Raw genomic sequence first — 18,196 nt, 5'->3', positions numbered from 1 at the left:
ACTAAAGGAAGTAATTGAACACATCTTAAACTCACACGGTAAAGACACACAGATCCGTTTTCTCAGGAGTGAAGTTTTCTCTGGAGGACATTTTGTACTCAAATGATTGTTGCGGTATGTGAGCCACCACCCTGAGGGCTGGAACTGAGGCAGCGCTGCCTGCGGTACAATTACAAGAGACAAGCTTGATGAACTCGTTGTGAAGGAGTGACAAATGACAGATACGGGTCGAGGAGTGTGGAAAAAAAAGGGTTTTATTGTCAAAGCTTGTTGTGCGATTGAAAAGAACAGATTTCACATGGAAATCAATTACAGCATTTCTTAAAACAAACTGTTGAAATACAGAAACCTCCAGATGTGGACGAATGTAAATGTGGCAGACGGAGTCACATTTTTCTTTTGTCGCAAGACAATCCCACAAAGTTGATGAAAAACCTCATACGTGAAAAAATGGACAGGAGTACTTGGAAACGGTGTTAAGAAAGGCTTTCACTTTAACACTAATAGACAGAATAAATAATCACACGTGGAATAAAAAGAACAGTTCTGAAAATGTTCGCGTCATACTGTTCAAAATACAGACGCACTTTATCAGAAATTGCCAAGTTGTGTATTTGTACACATCTCAAACTAAATTGATTTCAGCCCCAGGAGCTTTATATCCAGAACATCTGGATTTTGACCACACGTTGAAATTTAGCAGAACATTAAACCCTGATAGAGTTGCAAAAAATTAAATTTTTTTTTTTTTTTTTTGCAACAATGCAAAAAAATGTTCGCACAATTCATCAACATGAAAGTCTTTTTCATCCAAACAAGTTTCGAGAGGCCATGTGGTTGTCCCTGATGACGATCTCCCATGGACACACTGCTCTTAACCACAAATCTCCAAGCAGAAAGAAACAAGGAAAAAAAAAAAAAAAGGAGCACAGCGGGAGTAGCGAGACAGGAGCGGGGAGGATTGTCGAGCCCGCACTGACTTTTACATTCTGAAGACGCGGTAGCCTTGTGCCAGGCAAGCAGAGCCCTTTTGATTTTAGAGAGAGAAGCGAGAGAACGACTATGTACAGGTAAAGTTTCTCTACTCTCTTTGGCGAGTCTTTACATTATGTACAAAGAACACTCAAGATGTTGGGAGGCCTCAGTTAGCACCAGCCATGCGCGACTCGGCGTCAAAGAAGTTAAGCATCGTCTGGACGAGCTCTGGCAGGTCGTAGTCGTGCTTCCAGCCCCAGTCTTTCCGTGCGTTGGAATCGTCGAAGTTCATTGGCCAACTGTCAGCTGGAAAGAACCAGATAAGAATGTTTTGGGTTACGGTCTGCATCAGTTTCTGATTAAAGTCAGCCTCTTTACAGTGAAGCCATATTATTCAACTTTTGAAACACAAGCTTCCTCTGGAGAACAAGTCAGCGGAAATAAAAATGCACCCGAGCTCAGCTTAATGCACTCAGAGGTTTGGCTGCTACAGCCTTACTTGTGCCCGGTAGCTTATGGTGGCTAACGGTAGCTAACTTTGATTTGATCCGGCTGTGTGACTGACGTCATTTTTGGACTTTCGTACTCTACATTGTCAACATAAAACAATGTGCAATCTTGCATGTGGCGCCAGTGGCTACGTCGGTCAGCGTGCAACAGGAGACTTACCGATGGCCTGCCGTACGTGGTCAACGTCGTACGTGACCTTCAGTTCGGGCATCTGCTTCTGGAGCTCCCGGGCCAGTTCCTCGGGGCTGAAGCTCATGGCGTTGATGTTGTAGGTCCTCATGCTCAGCGTGTCGACTGGCGCCTCCATGACCTCCAGCGTGGCGCGCAAGCAGTCGTCAATGTACATCATGGGCAGCCGCGTGTCGGGTCTCAGGTTGCACACAAACTTGTTACTTTTGATGGCGTCGTGGAAAATCTGGACAGCGTAGTCTGGGCAGAGACAAAAACAACAATTAAAAAAAAAAACAAAAAAAAAACACTATTACCATTCTGCTGAACGATAGTGTAACAAAAGCTCAGGCAAACATCTTTAACAATGCTTATCAAAACGGAGTTTGGGTGTGAACGGGTGTGGTAGCTTTACTGACAAGTAAAAAAATGTGACAAATATGCTGCCCTAAATAAATAAGCTTCAACAACTATCTGGATTACGTCGGTTACATAAGAAACTTGCGACTTAACAGGAGCGGTACAGGAATAGACGAACATTAAAGTTGAAACCTTATCTCAACTGCGTCTCTCTCACCTGTTGTGCCGCCCCCGGGCATGGAGTCAGCAGAGATGATTCCTGGGTAACGGAGACAGCGGAAGTCCAGGCCGTAGCGGTGGTGGTAGTACTGCCGAAGACAAGAGAGGAATCCATTATTGATAAGGAATTGAAAATATTAAAAAAACGGGTTTATCCAGAGGAGTGGAGGGCTTGTGTGGCGTCGTGTTTTGGTGCGACAAGAAGGAAAAGAAAGAAATCCGAGCGCTAACCTCTCCCATCAGCTCAGCGTGGACTTTGGAGACACCGTAGATGGTGCGCGGTCTCTGCACGCAGAGATCCGGCGTAGGGTTGCGGGGGGAAGTGGGACCGAAGGCCCCGATGGTGCTGGGGACGAACAGACGCAGGCCGTGCTCCGCCGCGATGTCCAAGATGTTGTGAAGACCTTGAGGGACACGCGGAGAACCATCCCGTCAGGACATCACACTCCACCGACGCGTAGGGGGAACGAGCTTCTAATTATGCGTGACCCAAAGTGCTCACCGGTGATGTTTACGGAGCGCGCCAGCGACACGTTGGCCTCTCCCACAGCACTGAGGAGGGCGCTGTAGTGAACCAGCCAAGTGATGCGGTTGTTCACCACGATTTCCCGCAGGTTCTTGTAGTCCAAGATGTCGGAGTAGATGAAGGGGCCTGGCGGCGAGAAAGGGGATGGAAGGTTTTATGAAATCAGCGGTTCAATTCTTGGTATATAGTATTTATTGTGTTCTTGTGAGGCAGAAGTCAACATGTACGCCTTGTGTTTCAGGGCCAGTGCCAGCTGGTTTGCTCATCGGTCCTTCCCCTTTTCTTGAAAACGCTTCTCGAACAATAACGCAGCTCTGAAGGTGTTAGCGAATATTAATTTCCGGAATATTATTATCCCAGTTCAATTTACAAGCTCAACGCGATCAAATTCATTCCGCCTTTGGACTGCTCACTACTGGATATTAGCAGGACACGCGTCACATATTGATTTCGGGGAATTCATCAACGTAAAAACAGGTAAATGGGACTTCCTCTTACGCATGAACGGAAGAAAATCAATAAGAACTGGACGAGCTTTGTTTGCCAACCCTGTTATTTGGCAATAAAGCTGTGACACATTAGTGACACATTAACAACCTTCATTTCCAAACGCTTGAATTGTGTCGTGGCTACACTCCCCGGAGGATCGCAACTTTGCGCATGAAAGAGTTTCTAGACACCAAAGAAATATAATTGCGTGTTTATGATTGAATGCACTTGAATGGATGTAGTGTAATCTGATGCACCCTCCTGACATCTGGGCTCGAAAGTGAAATGTTCCTGAATGCGATTCATTTAAACTACAGCTTCTAAAACAGTCCAGTATACGAGTCGACTCACCGCTGTGGAAAACGCTGCTTGGAGGTTTCCTGATGTCGGACAGGATGACGTTGTTCTTTCCAAACCTCTTTCTGTGAAGCAGGAAGTCATTGTCATACAACTCGGAAATCTAAAAATCAGAAATGGTTTTTCCACAGTGATTCAATCTAAACTGGCCATTCGCCAGGTGTCCGCCAACGATGTGTGGCGTTCGCCAAACAAACCAATAAGAAATCTTACCTCAACAATTTGGCGAGCCCCACCCCGAGCTGTCCCAGGCCACCTGCGTTAGAGAGAGGGAGAGAGAACGATAGAGAGTGAGGGAGAGAGAGAGAAACACAAAGTGTCATCACACTGCACAAATCACCAGCAGCTAATAATCATCAGTGCCGGTCTCCATGGAGACTGAAGTAACTAAGAAGGAGAGTGGGCCATAAGAAGAAAACAGGTCAGAGGACCAGACGCCTACACTTTGTTTTTAAAAACTTCATTTTGAAGCTTGTTTAAAAAAATAAAAAAAAATCCTGATGTCTTGAATCTGACGTGCCTTTATCTTCACTTCTTCCATGTGTGAAAAAAGGACTGTGTGATGTTTAAGAGGAGCTATAAATTACCCCCCCAGAAAAACCTAATGCTGCATACCTGTAATGAGCACCTTGGGGTGGTCCGTTTCTGAGAAGGACACGGAGTGGAAGCTGGCGTCAGATGTCACCTGCCGAGGGGAGAAGCTGATGTTGCGTACAGCCACTGTTAGGGGCTGACAGCCGCACCCCGGGGTGCTGAGCAGGGCCTGCATGGCCACCTTGCCGAGGGTTCTGATGACAGGCATGCTGGTACCTGCAGAGGAAGAAAACAGCTTGTTCACACAAATCAGTCAAATACCACGGGCATGAGAGAAAATGTATGCCTCCGGAATTTCTGTTTTTCCCTCCACGAAATCAATAGAAGCCACATTGTTTTATATGTTTGACTGCCATCATCTGGTGAGCCTGCTTTTTTTTTTGGGGGGGGGGGGGGGCAAGGCATACAGTTCTGTTTGAAGAGATGTGGGCTCCTCTCCAGACCCCTGGCGCCAAGAGACAGACAGTCAGAGAGGACAGCTTTGCTTTTCAAATGTATATGCGGCAAGAAAAGGAGAAAGAAAGAATGGAAACGCGACAATGAAAGACGGCTGCAGGTTCGAGAAAATGTGCCAGCAGGGAGGACACGTAGGCTTCAGTTAAATGCAAATGACAGGCTGTTGTTCCCAAAGACGCGCAGCGGAGCAACGCCAAACGTGTTCATCGAGTGCGCACACTGTGTTCCTGTATGGGACATTACCATCTATATATATATCATGCATTTAACTTCTTAGAGTCGCACGCGATGGAAAAACATAGTGAGCACATTGAAAGCAGCTTTCCAAAGTGTTCCCCTTCTACATCCTTCCATCATTTAAAGAACAGCGCAGACGGTTTATTCCAACAAAAACGCAGCCTTTCATCATAAGTTTGCCTCGACTTTTGCACAACAAAGTGGACTTACCGAGAGAGCTGCGAGCTTCCCAACCCCCCAAAAAAGGAAGGAAGAGCAGAACTTAAGCGTATTTATACGGCCCTGCCTTCAACAAGAGCCAATCAGGGAGAGAGGGCGGACAGCAGCGAAGGAAAACACTGCCAAGAAGAGGTCGACCATCTCTGTGACAGGGTTTGGAAATAATAAATTTTTGGAACGATTTAAGGGGACTTTTGTATTGGACACCTTATAGAATAATCCTCATTTGGGGTAAACATCATGCAGAGTGTACAATATTCTTCCTAAAATAAGGGAGATCATAAATTAGGCATCAACAGCAGAACTTAATGCTTCAGGCTATTTTTGCGCTAAATAAAATCGCCCTAGTTCCGCCTGCTTATAGCATGTGCAATCCACTGTTGTGTCAGCAAGGAGTTACGTGCATGTAAGCCGTTGTGTAAAAGGGGTCTTGAGCTGATCCTCTTTGGCACGAGGTGTGGCCCCCGTGCACTTATGTTGCCTTAACACAGGGTTGCTGATCTCCTTTTCCACGTGGACTATACGGGGACGACGAGCAGCCTACGTCAACGTGACGCGTTTCTTTTTTTTCCCCTTCTTCTTTTGAATGGGGGACCAGCGCACTCTGTTTGAGATACAAGGGATCTTTTAAAAAAAAAAAAGGGGATTTGTTGAGACGCAGTCAGCCTTCCAGACAGATGAAACGCGGCCAGCGCGCCGGAGTGAAGCCTCCTGGCACACAGCCTGAGCGCAATACGCCAGCAGTCTGGTAATATAATTAGGAACCAATATTTGCTTTGGCCAACAAAAAACAAACAACCACACACTTCAATTATACGTGGGGGAGGAGGGTGAGGGATCATATTAATAAAGATATCGTGGTATAAACACATTAAGTACATGATTCCATATATTAATACATCAGTTTAAGATGATTTAAGAGACATTTAAGACCAATCCAAGCGGACTAATACAGGAAACGTAACTGTAGCGGTTTACTCACCGGTTACCCTTTAGAGCTAAAAAAAAAAAAAAAAAAACAGTAGAAAACTCGCGCGTGGAGAAAAAGAGATGCCGCTTCCTGCTTTGAGCCGCTCGAGTGATGCTGCTCGTGTTATGTCCGGCTGGTGTTGCATCAGCTTCGCCATCGCGCTATATATCAGCGGCCATCTGCTTTCAGAGGAAGCCGGCTTTCTCTCTGATTGGTGGACTGTCGGAGGTGCGGTCCTCCCTCACCAGGCCACGCCCACCGAGGCAGCTTCTTCCGGCCTGCTGCCAGCTCCCTGCATGGGCTACGTGTTTTAGGCGTCGTCTCCAACACCCTGATTTATTTAGAGACATGTGATTGATCATGGGCTGCTGGGGGCTAATTAGTGAAGATTTAGTCAATTAGTCTAATTGTTTCTTTTTCTTTTGTCATGCTGACTGATTGAGCACATCTTAAACACTAATTGTACAGTGTTGCTTTTGTACCACTATAAAAGGAACATATCTGAGGATTCACTTTGTGTGATAGCTTTATAGAAGGCAATAAGAAACCCAGCAAATATTCATATCAAGCTAAATCCACGACACTCATTTTAGCATTTTGTTTAAAAAACTACACAATGAATAGAGTCAAATTGCAGCCGATAATTTGCCCCCCCGCCCACACAAAAAAAAAATAAGGCTGAGGACACGGGCTAAATAAAAAGTGAAATGCAGCAGTCAAATCAAACCAAAACATAAAATGTATTTTCTGAATGAGTATTTTTACTTTTCAGGATCTGAATACTTTTCACCAGTGAGTGTCAGAAAAACAAGAATGATCTCACGTGTCCATACAAACTGACACACAAGTTAATGAGTAATTTAAACGTATACTGGACTACACATGAAGCAAAACAAAACAAAAACCTGAGGCATCCTTGTGATAGAACGCCGACGAGCAAACTACATTGTTTGTAAAAGCACATCAACTCATTGTGGCGGCTTGCACCCTCACAGGATAAAGAGGCCGCCTCCTTGATTTGAATGAAACTAAATCCATTCATGCTTATCAAGACAAAAGTATGATGTGTGTTACACAGCCCGTTTGACTTTGAGGCTTGTTTGCAGTAGATAGAGGAGGACTCAAGGGGGTGACGAGGCCTCTGATTGGAGCGAGCAATGGGTGGGCTTACGACCTGTGCTGGCATGTGAGTGGTGGAAGGGCGCACACCCTCCACTGTCATCACCTCGAGGAAAACAAGATCAAACTGACGCACTTTTGCTGAAAAACAAAAATCACAGATGACACATTAAATTCCCCAATCTGCATTCTCTTGAAAAATGAGAGGGAATGGATGCTTGAAAGATTGTGAGACGACACATCTTACAGTCATGAAACATGTCATGAAACATCTGGGCAGCAAAGACCAAACTACAGTATATTTCCACTGGACCTTTAAGGGTCACTCAGTCCTTCATTGGAGGCTATCAAGTGAGTTCAGAGTTGTGACTGACCCAAGAGAAATCGGTGGCTGCACAGTAAACACCGGCTGCCATCGGATGCCTCCGTGAAGCACCTGACCCCTAGCTATTTATTCCTCGTCCCCTCATCGGATGGCAATTTCATCACGTTTGCATCAGATGATCACTGCGTCACAGCGTTAGCAACATATTTAGGGAGCTGTGTGGCATGCCGTCTACAAATCATTGGACAAGCTACAAGGGGACATTTCAATTGTGCGTCAGCTGCCATTACAGTTGAAACATGCTTCTTCGTCACTGAGCCGTGGCGGACGTGAGCCGGGCAATGAAGTGAGACATTACGTCATGACAGACATTATGTATGTACACTTGCTGTAGGGTTTGTTGTTTTGAAAGCAAAAACAATCAATCCAAATGCTTTAGAAAGCAGGAATTGTGTACATTATTGTGATATCTATAGACAATTTGAAGAAAATTAATAAATCTTTTTTTTTTTTATGAACTGTGCGTTTTGTCTCTTTCAAATTATACTCAAAATACTAGTGTGTGTGTTTCTACATGACAAAGCATGTAGAAAATGAACAGAAATGATTTAAAAGGCCCTGGATTATTTACACAATACTATCATAAGTGTAGTATTAACATTATATCAATATTTTACTTTTGGAAAATTGCGGCACCCTTTGAAGGAATACTTGGAATCGGCGACTTAAGCGCATGAACAATATTGACACATTATCACCTGATCAAGTTGTCTGACTTATCAGCTGCTAAACGCTCTACTATGTTCACTTTGACTGTTTGCTGTTTCACAAGAACAGCTGCATGCTGGGACGACAAAATGTGTTGCAGAGATTAGAAAATATGGTGAGAGTGAAACAAATTAAACTGTTTTAATATCTTGGTGTGAGATTAAAAAAAAAGAAGAAATCATTACATAATTACAAAGTCAAACTGTTTTTGTGCTATAACTTTTAATGGCTTGAAACTTAAAAAAAACAACATTTAATCTTTTCAACAATAATATCATTTTACAGAAACAGTGATAAAAGTAGATAAAAGTACATTTTGAATCATGATGTTGCAGTAAGGCATTGCACAAAACACCATAAAGTTGTTGACTTTGACAAAGCAACATCATTTTAAGGAATAACTTTAAGCATAATGCAAGCATAGGTAAACTGCACAATTGTAAATCAACCCATTACCTCCATATAATGCATTATCCCATTCATGCACACACACTAAGCAACGGTATACAGTGTATTTTTCTTTTGGCAAAAGGAAAACATGCATATAGTGCAGCTATAAACAACTTTCCCTTTTATAAAGCATTTTTATGTAGTGGCTGGAATCAGTTCCGCATAGTGTTAATCAAATCCTTCAGATTAAATGTATCAACATGAAATGGACACAGGTCAAGAAAATGCTAATTACTGGCAAAAAAACCAAAGCTGACCATGGAGGACCACCGTGGATTTAATGAAACCCCCGAAACTGCCATTTATGTTGTATTTTAAAGTGCAGCATATTGCGTTCTCAATCGTATTATGTGACTGGAAACTACCTTCGCCTGTGGACAGCCATTGAAAGATGAGCTTCATTGTCACTCTGCAGGTTTAGCTGCTTCTCTCATGAGCGGCTTTGGAGGAAACAAGAGTGTATTAATGTCACAGGCGACAGTATGGTGAAAATAATTACTGAAGAGAATGTTGAGTGTAAGCTCGTCGATGTATTGGCATGTTTTAACATTTAATGTGACGTCATATCGTCTAATATGGCGACAGCTGTTGAGTACTGACCGCAAAAAGTATGCTACAAGAATTCTCATCAGATCTTCCTGATATTATATAATGCCTTTCACACAAAGTGCATCCATTCGGGATCTTCAACTAGCAAACAGCAGATGTGCATTTCATAATTATCGTATGACTTTTAATTAAAATAAATAATAATAAATTGGTCTTTAAAGCAATATCTGACATGAATATAATGTTTCACTTCATAAGCAGGCCTCTGTGTCATCAATCATATGCCCAACATGGCCAATGTCATGTGGGATCAAGATCGATTTTTCTTTTCTTTACTGTATCACACTCTTAAACATATTTTACTACATTGTTATTATGCCTAATAAGATGGGGGGGAAGAAAGAAAAACACACAACCAGGCAAGCTAAGATGTATAAGGTTGTGTGTGGAGTACCTCCAGCTGGAATGTCAAGTAATGATCAGATAAACATACAAGATATTTAGTTCAGGTCCCTATTAAAAAAGCCTCCGCTCTCATTGTACAGCACAGAAGGTGATGACCACGCCCACGCTTATTATATCATCTCATTGTGCAGCAAAGTCACATGCTGCCTTACATCATCCTATATGTTGCCATAGTTACTCTGCAGTGCTTCAGTGGTATATACATTCAGCAGGATGTTTTGGTGAAAACTGGAACTCTGGAGCACATTCCCTCCTGAACAAGATCCATGCCCCAAAAATATGGGAGGGCTCTATCGAAACACATTTAGAGGACATAGAGGCTTTCACTGAATGTTCAGACGAGTGTGTCAGCGAGTGTGAGTCGTGGGGGTTTGATGAGGATGCTGCGAAGTTTCTTTTTCTTCACACAAACACACAGAAAGGAAGCAATTAACAATTATATTCATTATTGTTTAATGTGACGCTTGTTTGTAAACAGTTTGAAATGTGTTTTTTTTGGAAATGTCAAATTCGTTTTTGTTTTTATGAATCAAGGCACTCTTGAAGCCCATTCAGTCGTATGAACTGTGTGAAAGATAACCGGGGGAATGGAAAATTTGAAGTTAATCTGGGTTTATTGTCTTTCCACATCATATTGTCATTTTTTTTTTATCTGTGTGGGAAACCAAAATGTTTCCTAGATCAGTTTGAATTTTATGTTCTCAAGTGTCTGAGAATAAACTAACCAAAGCCTAACGCTGGGACATTGATTCATTCATGTATTTAGTTATAGTTTCTCATTTGTTTACCTCTTTCTTCCACGTGGCTTCCTTTGACAGCTCTCTCTCTCTCTCATTCTCTCTCTATGGCGTCTGCAGCAGAGGATCATCGGTCTCCAGCTCGGCCAGCTGCCTGCGCAGGCTGTTAACTTTGTTTTGAAGCTCCTTGTTGTATTCGATTATGTGTACCATTTCCTCGTAGGCCTCGTCCAGACACTTGGAGGAGCGGTTCCAACGAAGGAACACTCCTGTAATAGAAGAACCAGTAAAGCACTGTGAGTACGACATAAAAGAGCACCTATTACGAGGACGTGGTTTCTCATCTTCCTTTTATGGTCCAATGAGACTACAAGTCTGCAGACAACAACCATGATGGCGGCTCCGCGTAGATCTAAACCAGGGATGTCTAAACCTTTTTCACTGACGGCCACCAACAGAAAAATATACAAAAGTCTGGGCCACTCAGGTGAGGTACACTGCAAAATGAATCAAATGAGGTAAATTATGCTTGTATAAACACTTATATAACATTTAAAACAATACTATGTATAGTACATACATTCTTTTTTATATATATGCTATGTATTATGTTTACTATTTTTGAAAAATCGCATCAGAAGAAATTTGGCCTTTTCCAAGAATCATTACACTTCATCACTTCTCGTTCAGACTCTTTCACTTCTTCTGCATTAACAGGGAGGGAGTAGAGAACTGCTGGATTTCTTTCTCATATACAGAAAGATCTTGAAAGTTCTTCTAAGTCATGAGATGTGATGACAGACAAATATTTCCTCATTTCAACAGAAAGGTTGAACTTCAACTCGAGGTTCAACTAGAAGCCAGGTCCGCCAGCCACAGAGGGTCATGAAGAGGTCAATCCTTCTCTTTCAAAAACTGGTATATTTCTGAGAAAAAAGTTTGGACACCCCTGATCCAAATCATAAGTAGTCTCAATGATACCGTGCTGATTTTAGCAGGTACAACATTGTCCACCGTCACAGTCGAGCCTGTCGCCAGAGAGCGTAATGAACACACATCAACGTTCTTGAGGCTGTCAAATAGTGTCGAAGAGAAAACCTTGGACTGTGTGGAAGCTTGCTTTCCTCCACCGGTCTCGATGGTGGTGGCTGGGGAACTTTGGTGGAGGAACTCGTAGAACTGAGATACTGGAAACACAAGTGTGACTGGGATGTTTCGCCACAGGGGGTAGGTGACTCGTCGGTTATTATGAGAACGAGCGTTGCAAAATGACCGGATTACGTGGTAAATTCGAGATACCACTCGACTGCAGCTCAAGATTACAAACTCAAACTTCATTCCAAATTCAAACAAGTCACACCAACGGTTTCCATTGAAGCACAGCAAATGTGCCCCCAGAAATAGTCTGCGATTGTTGTTCTATTGAGCTATGACGCGGTCTCCCGTTGGAGCTACGGGGCTCTTTTAAGTTTGCCCAGGAGTATGCGCGTTCATAATGAAAGGGTTGCACAAGCAGAATGTCTGTTGCATTTCCCATGCTTCAGTAGTTCTCATAGTTCATATAGAATAAGGGAGGGGCTCTGAGGCTTTAGGCAGGAAGGGGGCCCCTCACACAGGTTCAGCTGAACCTAATGACTCCTCATCTGTCCAGAGCCCCTCCCCCTATGTTTCTTTATGAATGGCGTTTGCTTTGGGCTTAGTGGAGATTCAGCAATTTTCAAAAATGGGCTCTGCTGGGACTTTTTTTTTAATAAACATCCCCCCCACCCCCCAAAATGGACCCACAAATATTGAAATCAACACAGTCCTACTAATTTAAACAATTTCAAAGAGAACATACATTTGTATCTGCATCATTATGTTTTTATGGGAAAACACCTCCATGAGTTAATATCAAATCCAATGAGTAGTTGTACGTCTCATAAAACATCTGTAATCGTGAGAGAGGCTCTGCTCTGCTTCGAAAAGACGTACGCCTGATACAATCTCAGTCTCATGTTGTAACGCGGAAGTTAAGATTATTCAAGGGCACCGAGAGAGAAAAGAGCGGTATACGCAGTCACTTCACCCACGCAGATCGTCTTCAGCATCACAGAAGCCGTTTGTTTCACTGCTTGTTCATTTTGTTTACCACCAATCGGACACTTTGAAACTCAACATAGTTTATTTCAAGTTCAAAAGAAGGGAGAATTTGTTTTAAAAATAATCTACAGCTTAAACTAATATGAAGTGATCAAGTACAGTTTGTATGCAACATGGTTCATACATACTGCAAAATGTGTGTGGCAGTATTTATAGTGGCTCACAGGGTCATTCAGTTTAATAGCAGTGCAAATAGTGAAATCAATGGCGCCCCCTTCTGGTTAGATTACAGAATGTCTGTCGGAGCAAAAATGTAATAAGGGATGAGACGATGAACAATTTATGGGAGTTTAGCTATCACAGCAGTTTGTCCAGCAATCGCTGACGCAGGGCTCCTCTCTTTCCTATGAATCATTTGTCAGGACTCTACCAGACATTTCTTAGCGATGCTCTGACAGATGGGGATTGTGAAATAGAAAAATGCTCCTCTTGTGGAAGTCTGATTTAAAAGACTTTCAGTCTATGGCCTAACTATAACAATACCACCAAAATAAATAAATAAAAAAGTACTGTGAGCCACATACAAACTGGCATTCATTATTATCTAACTCCCTCTACAACATTCACACATATGAAACCATTTCTTGATCTAAATCAAACATGCTCACAAATTTAACATTATTCAACCGTTAGGAAGAAAGTAACCCGATGAAAAGTCATCCATCCTGCATGTGATGTCATGCGACGTGATTTACGTGTGTTCCCAGCGTTTCCGCAGCATATCCAAGAGCCGCTTATTCCAAAATACTCTTGTCGATAAACCACTTTCGCATTTTTATGATCCTGAACACAACTTAGCCCTTTCAGATGGCAACGTCGTCCATTTCGAGGAGTTCTGATAACACAAAAATAATCAACTGTTTTCCAGGGCGTGTGGGAACCCTTTAACAATTGTTTCAGGCACTAGTGAAAGGGTTTCAACTGTTAACTAAAACAGAATTGAAAAAACGTGCCTTGCTGGGAGTGCACAGCATGCAGTCTTACTGGTTGACGTACACAGACAAATAAACTTTCAGCCTACTCACTCAAATGTACATCCACAAAACAGCTACTAGTTTCAGCCCTTAACCTCCGTGGGTGTATGTGGTCTGCTCATCTATCAACTATCTGATATTATGGAATGATTGTCTCTGAAAAGCCGGAACCTTTTAGATCACCTCTTGTACATAATCACAGTCACTGCATGTGTTTTGAGTTTACCTTCCCACAGCAGCAGACTCTGAGGGGCCACAGAGGGCCAGATCACAAGACTGTTGGCCTCGTAGAGCGGGTTGGTCAGACGCTCCAGTTCTTGGGGCCGGTTCACCCACGACCAAAGAGACACAGTCTTCTCAGGCAGAGACAGTTTGGTTCTATGAAAAGGGTGAGAGGGTGTTCCCCAATGGTTAAGCACTAAGAGCAGTGGTTGCTTATAAACAGTGACACGTCTCTGGATGAACGAGGAAAATCACTGCAATCTGAAGCAAACGCGTCATGATTATTTGTTTTCCTCCTTTCATCAATGTCATGAATGAGACAATATGCAAAAGGTTTTCTAAACACTGTATATTGTATCTGATCGCATTATATTATATGTGAGTAAAACAAAGCATATGGCAGAGAGAAGCTGGTAGACCAACCATAACAGACTTTAGACTCACCTCTCAGCTGTACTGTTGCCCAGGAAGGTGCCAAACTGAGAAGCATAGGCGTGTTCAAAGATCAGCACCAGGAAGCTTTCGCTGAATTCAAAGGAACATGGAAACTGGCGAAGGATCTGCCACACACAGTCCAGGAAGAGAAGGAAGACGGGAGCCTCTTGACGAGGCTTGCTGTTGGAAAAGGCCGACTGGGCGCAGCGCTGGTGGAATGGGTGACCCGCCTGAGACAGATGGTCAAAGAGGTGAGCGGGGGTTATGAGGAAGAATGCAAAGACCATGTCCATCTTGATTATTGGACCAGATTAAACTGCACCAAAAGGTTCCACACCAGCGTATGTGGCGTGATGAAGGTTTTTGGAACCTAATATGTGCCCAAAATATTAAAGTGCATGTAATTTCCAGGTGTTAAAAAGGAAATATGTAATATTATATGATATATATATTTGGATCAAAAGGGTGAAAACGACTTTGGCAGTGCTTCAAAGGTCAGATAACTTTACCTGAAGCCACTCTCGCTCCACCAGGCCCTGGAAGCCTCTGATGGTCCTGCAGGCCGGATCAAGGATGATCTGAGCCAAGGAGGTCACCTGCAGGGTGGAATCTGTCCCCTCTGTGCCGTGAACGAGGACTGACGCTCCCTCCCTGAGACCAACACACGATCAGACACACACGATAACAGTTTGTCATTGCCACCTGCTTCTCTACTGTACACAGACGAGTAACACTGATTAAAAACTGAACACTGGGCTTTTCTCACGTCAGCATGTTTAGAGCAGTTACACCTACTGCTTAGTGTGTACTGGCCCAGGATTAGTATTACAGGGAAATCAATTGTTCCCTGACCTGTCGATACACTGGGCAGCCAGGCAGGCGGTGGTGAGAATCTCCTTGACATGACTCTGCCAGTTTGAAGCCTCGAGCTTGCTTAACCAGCGGTCCATATTGTGAGACTGGTCGTTACACGCCTCTACCAGCTTTATCAGGCTCTCCTGGAGGATGTTTGACCTGGAAATGACATTTGAAATCGTCACAATTCATACATAGAGAGTATGAATATCAGTCTTACACATAGTATTCGTGCCTTGTTGAACTCACCACAAAGATTATTACTTGATGGATTCATCGTAGCCTTTACTGACCACTCACCTTTCGATTGCCTTGTTAATCCTCCTCCATTGGGGGTAGTTTGCCTCAGACTCAAATCCTCCACCTCGAGCTTTGGCCTGCTGGGCAATATTGATGGTGCGAGTGTCGATGATGTAGCCACGTTTTCCTGGTCGCAGTGTGGCATTAATCAGCTTCTCGTCTTCCTTACAACGTCGCCCATTGGTGCCCGTCAGAGGCTGCCCTGCTCGCATCATCACCTGAAAGTGGAGTTGATTTGAGTCGATTTTCACAAATTAAACATTCCATACAAATACAACTAATCCACGCCGACAGACAGAAACATACAAAAAGAATACGTTGCAGCAGAGGACAGTCAGAATTATTTAAACTCAGATTCCCAGGTGCTCACCATGCCATTCTTCTTGTGGTAGTAGCTAAGTACTGGAAAACGGCCATTGTGACGGAAGGTGGCTACTTTCCTCAGTGTGTCATCATCGACATCTTTGGGCACTGCCAATAAAGGGGGGTATGATGGACATACAGTGAAGTCCTTGTTGACTTCACTCAGTCTCCATTCATCGGTCTGATAAAGGAGATGGTGAAGGGTTAAAAGAAAGGTGTGAGGCATGAGCAACAAAGGGCTAGGGGAATGTTTAGTACAAACATTTGTTGTTCACTTATCCTGTCCATACCATGGTCTCCAAATCTTTAAAGGCATCCTCTGGAAGAAATGAATTCCAGCCATCTTCTATGACTTCAAACATGGGCCGGTAGAAGAAAGGGTACATCAGGGAGAGTATGTCAAGTGTGGACAGAGCCTTGAAAGTAAAAAGATAATATGTATTAGTTAATGTAGACTCTCCTTTTATATTTCAAAAATAGGACAAATCTTTCAGATAGTAAAAGTGAACATCATGCACAGTTTTTTAGTTTTGTTTCACCTCAACAGAACTGGCAATGTTGAGACATTCCTCCATGCCAGGAATGTCGAGCTGGATCACCCTCAGGTCTTTGCATTTGACTATGATACTTCCCAGGGAGCCCACAAATCTGAAATGCAAGATGGAAGCAAGGTGAGCTTAAATAAATTGCAAAAAAAATGAAAGAATGACCCTGCGTGAAACAGTGTGGCCTTTCTGGAGATCGCATGTTTTCCTCATGTTGGGTTTTCCTCCTGGCACTCGGAGTTTCCCCGTACTAAAACACATTCTCGTTTACTATCAAGAATACTCCTGCCTGCATTTGGTCACGGCACAACACTCAGAGCAAGAGTTGGCTGCTCCTAGCAGGGACAGTGAATTCATGTTCATTGTTTGTCTGTCATTTTTTTATAGCCAATATGAGATCAATGCCATTTACCGCTCCTCAAACCTTGTCAACCACACACAATGTAGAAAACACTGCAGTAACAGCCCACAGTCAGACTCAAACTTCCTGTCACAGTTTCAGATCCTCTCTCCACTGTAAAAGTGGAGCACGCACACACACACGCACACGCACACACACACACACACACACACACACACACACACATACAAACACACAAAATATAGCAGTGGAATACTTAGATCTGGTGCATGCAATCAGAGTTGCATTTAATAGACAGGTGTAACACAACTCCATCCTCACTGTTTCCTCTCTTGTCACTCAATGTCACACAATAAAATAGCGCAACTAATGCCGCTGCAAAGTGAGAGTGACACTCCCTGAAACCCCATTCAGGGGAAACAAAGGTGAGCATGAAGCTCATCACCTTTTCTCAATGGAGTCGATGTTTGAGTGAAGCAGCCACAGCTCCTCAGTGTTGTCCTGTCTGGAGGAGAGGATCAAGTGGTGACCAGTCAAGCACAGGGTCCCCTCCACAGTGGGCAGGAAAGGCCGATGGAGGATAACCCCGTCCACCCTGGGTGTCTTTATCAACTCTGCGAATTCCATGACCCGACCTGAAGAAAAGACAGCAAATAGATGCAGAGGAAATATAAGGTTATATGGACAACGTTACTGATAAGCTAAAGTTACTAATGCTCAGATATAATAACTAAATTCCGTCTGTGCTGCTTTTAAAGAAACATATCGAGCAAAGCGATGTCAATTACCATGAAACCAATAGACGCTCAGCTAAGCTTCGCTAAATTTGCCTTGATTCAGGAAATAAAGGGGCTAACGTCCGTCCGGCTAGCTTGCTAGCTAACCAAGACAGACCGTGTAAATTGTCCGTCAATGTAATATTTACATCTAATTGTAAACACCGCTCTGTCGACGTACAGAGCAAAATAAACCTTTTTCATTTACGCTAAAAGAAGTTGTCGTACAGTTACCTGCTTATCTTTTCCTTCTATTTGTTATTGGGCAAGACTGGTACGTGCACGTAAACAAGCCGACTGGAAACAAGTGACCCCGAGAACGAAATTCGCTTCAGGACAATTTGCATCGCACGTTTCCAAATTGTTTTTGAAGAAAAGAAGGGGAAAACAATGCTTAAACAATCATTTGTAATATTATCGTGACAGTGTGTGTTCATGACGTCAACTCAAGACTCAATGGGGTCAGCACAAGTAAGAGATACGATATTAATGTACGTAAAACATGTAGGTTCGTCTCATTCATCAACAGTATGTCAAGTCAAAAATGTATTTACCAAAGAGTGTATATGAAATTACCTTCTGGAGTAGACTTATGGTAAAGAGCTCGATCATTTCAGAGCTGTACATCGGTTTAAGGAGATATTTGTACAAAATATTTGTCCTGAAACTAAATTAAAACCCAGCCAACAGATTTCTTTCATGGCACAAAGCTTATTTCCACATTCCCAGT

The 18,196-nt window shown here is 43.1% G+C and overlaps 2 protein-coding genes across 4 annotated transcripts; both read right to left on the bottom strand.

The window, feature by feature from the left end:
• Positions 1-236: 236 nt before the first annotated feature.
• Positions 237-6,216, bottom strand: tdh (L-threonine dehydrogenase). 2 transcript variants are annotated; one of them, XM_068577666.1, is made up of 9 exons: positions 6,093-6,216; positions 4,220-4,414; positions 3,818-3,860; positions 3,599-3,669; positions 2,735-2,884; positions 2,464-2,636; positions 2,231-2,321; positions 1,645-1,914; positions 237-1,281 (listed from the first exon to the last, which is right to left on the bottom strand). In XM_068577666.1, the coding sequence occupies exons 2-9, from the start codon at positions 4,404-4,406 to the stop codon at positions 1,142-1,144; spliced, it is 1,125 nt and encodes a 374-aa protein (XP_068433767.1). In that variant the 5' UTR covers positions 4,407-4,414; positions 6,093-6,216; the 3' UTR covers positions 237-1,141. The 2 variants fall into 2 exon arrangements, with proteins under 2 accessions (XP_068433767.1, XP_068433768.1); XM_068577667.1 differs by lacking the exon at positions 6,093-6,216 and adding an exon at positions 5,102-5,134.
• Positions 6,217-8,508: 2,292 nt separating this feature from the next.
• mtmr9 (myotubularin related protein 9) lies at positions 8,509-17,764 on the bottom strand. 2 transcript variants are annotated; one of them, XR_011077549.1, is made up of 12 exons: positions 17,701-17,764; positions 17,136-17,325; positions 16,324-16,432; positions 16,075-16,200; positions 15,792-15,965; positions 15,422-15,639; positions 15,119-15,280; positions 14,776-14,917; positions 14,276-14,496; positions 13,836-13,987; positions 10,545-10,762; positions 8,509-10,156 (listed from the first exon to the last, which is right to left on the bottom strand). XR_011077549.1 is itself a non-coding variant. In XM_068577730.1 (11 exons), the coding sequence occupies exons 2-11, from the start codon at positions 17,315-17,317 to the stop codon at positions 10,599-10,601; spliced, it is 1,650 nt and encodes a 549-aa protein (XP_068433831.1). In that variant the 5' UTR covers positions 17,318-17,325; positions 17,701-17,764; the 3' UTR covers positions 10,445-10,598. The 2 variants fall into 2 exon arrangements, 1 of the variants encoding a protein (XP_068433831.1); XM_068577730.1 differs by lacking the exon at positions 8,509-10,156 and having other exon boundaries at positions 10,445-10,762.
• Positions 17,765-18,196: the final 432 nt, after the last annotated feature.

This window comes from Clinocottus analis, unplaced genomic scaffold (assembly GCF_023055335.1).
Source record: "Clinocottus analis isolate CAN_PGR_092001 unplaced genomic scaffold, fCliAna1.0.p SCAF_15, whole genome shotgun sequence".
In the NCBI taxonomy this organism is placed as follows: domain Eukaryota; kingdom Metazoa; phylum Chordata; class Actinopteri; order Perciformes; family Cottidae; genus Clinocottus; species Clinocottus analis.
The sequence above is the reverse complement of the archived record's forward strand: the minus strand, read 5'-3'. Positions and strand labels throughout refer to the sequence as shown.

Coding starts and splice junctions, on each gene's coding strand:
- mtmr9 (XM_068577730.1), bottom strand. CDS start 17,317: ATGGAATTCGCAGAGTTGATAAAGACACCCAGGGTGGACGGGGTTATC. Junction 16,201..16,323: donor ACATTGCCAGTTCTGTTGAG/GTGAAACAAAAC, acceptor TTTACTTTCAAG/GCTCTGTCCACACTTGACAT. Junction 13,988..14,275: donor GGCAACAGTACAGCTGAGAG/GTGAGTCTAAAG, acceptor CCCTTTTCATAG/AACCAAACTGTCTCTGCCTG.
- tdh (XM_068577666.1), bottom strand. CDS start 4,406: ATGCCTGTCATCAGAACCCTCGGCAAGGTGGCCATGCAGGCCCTGCTC. Junction 2,322..2,463: donor ACGCTGAGCTGATGGGAGAG/GTTAGCGCTCGG, acceptor TGTCTTCGGCAG/TACTACCACCACCGCTACGG. Junction 1,282..1,644: donor CCACGTACGGCAGGCCATCG/GTAAGTCTCCTG, acceptor GGTTCTTTCCAG/CTGACAGTTGGCCAATGAAC.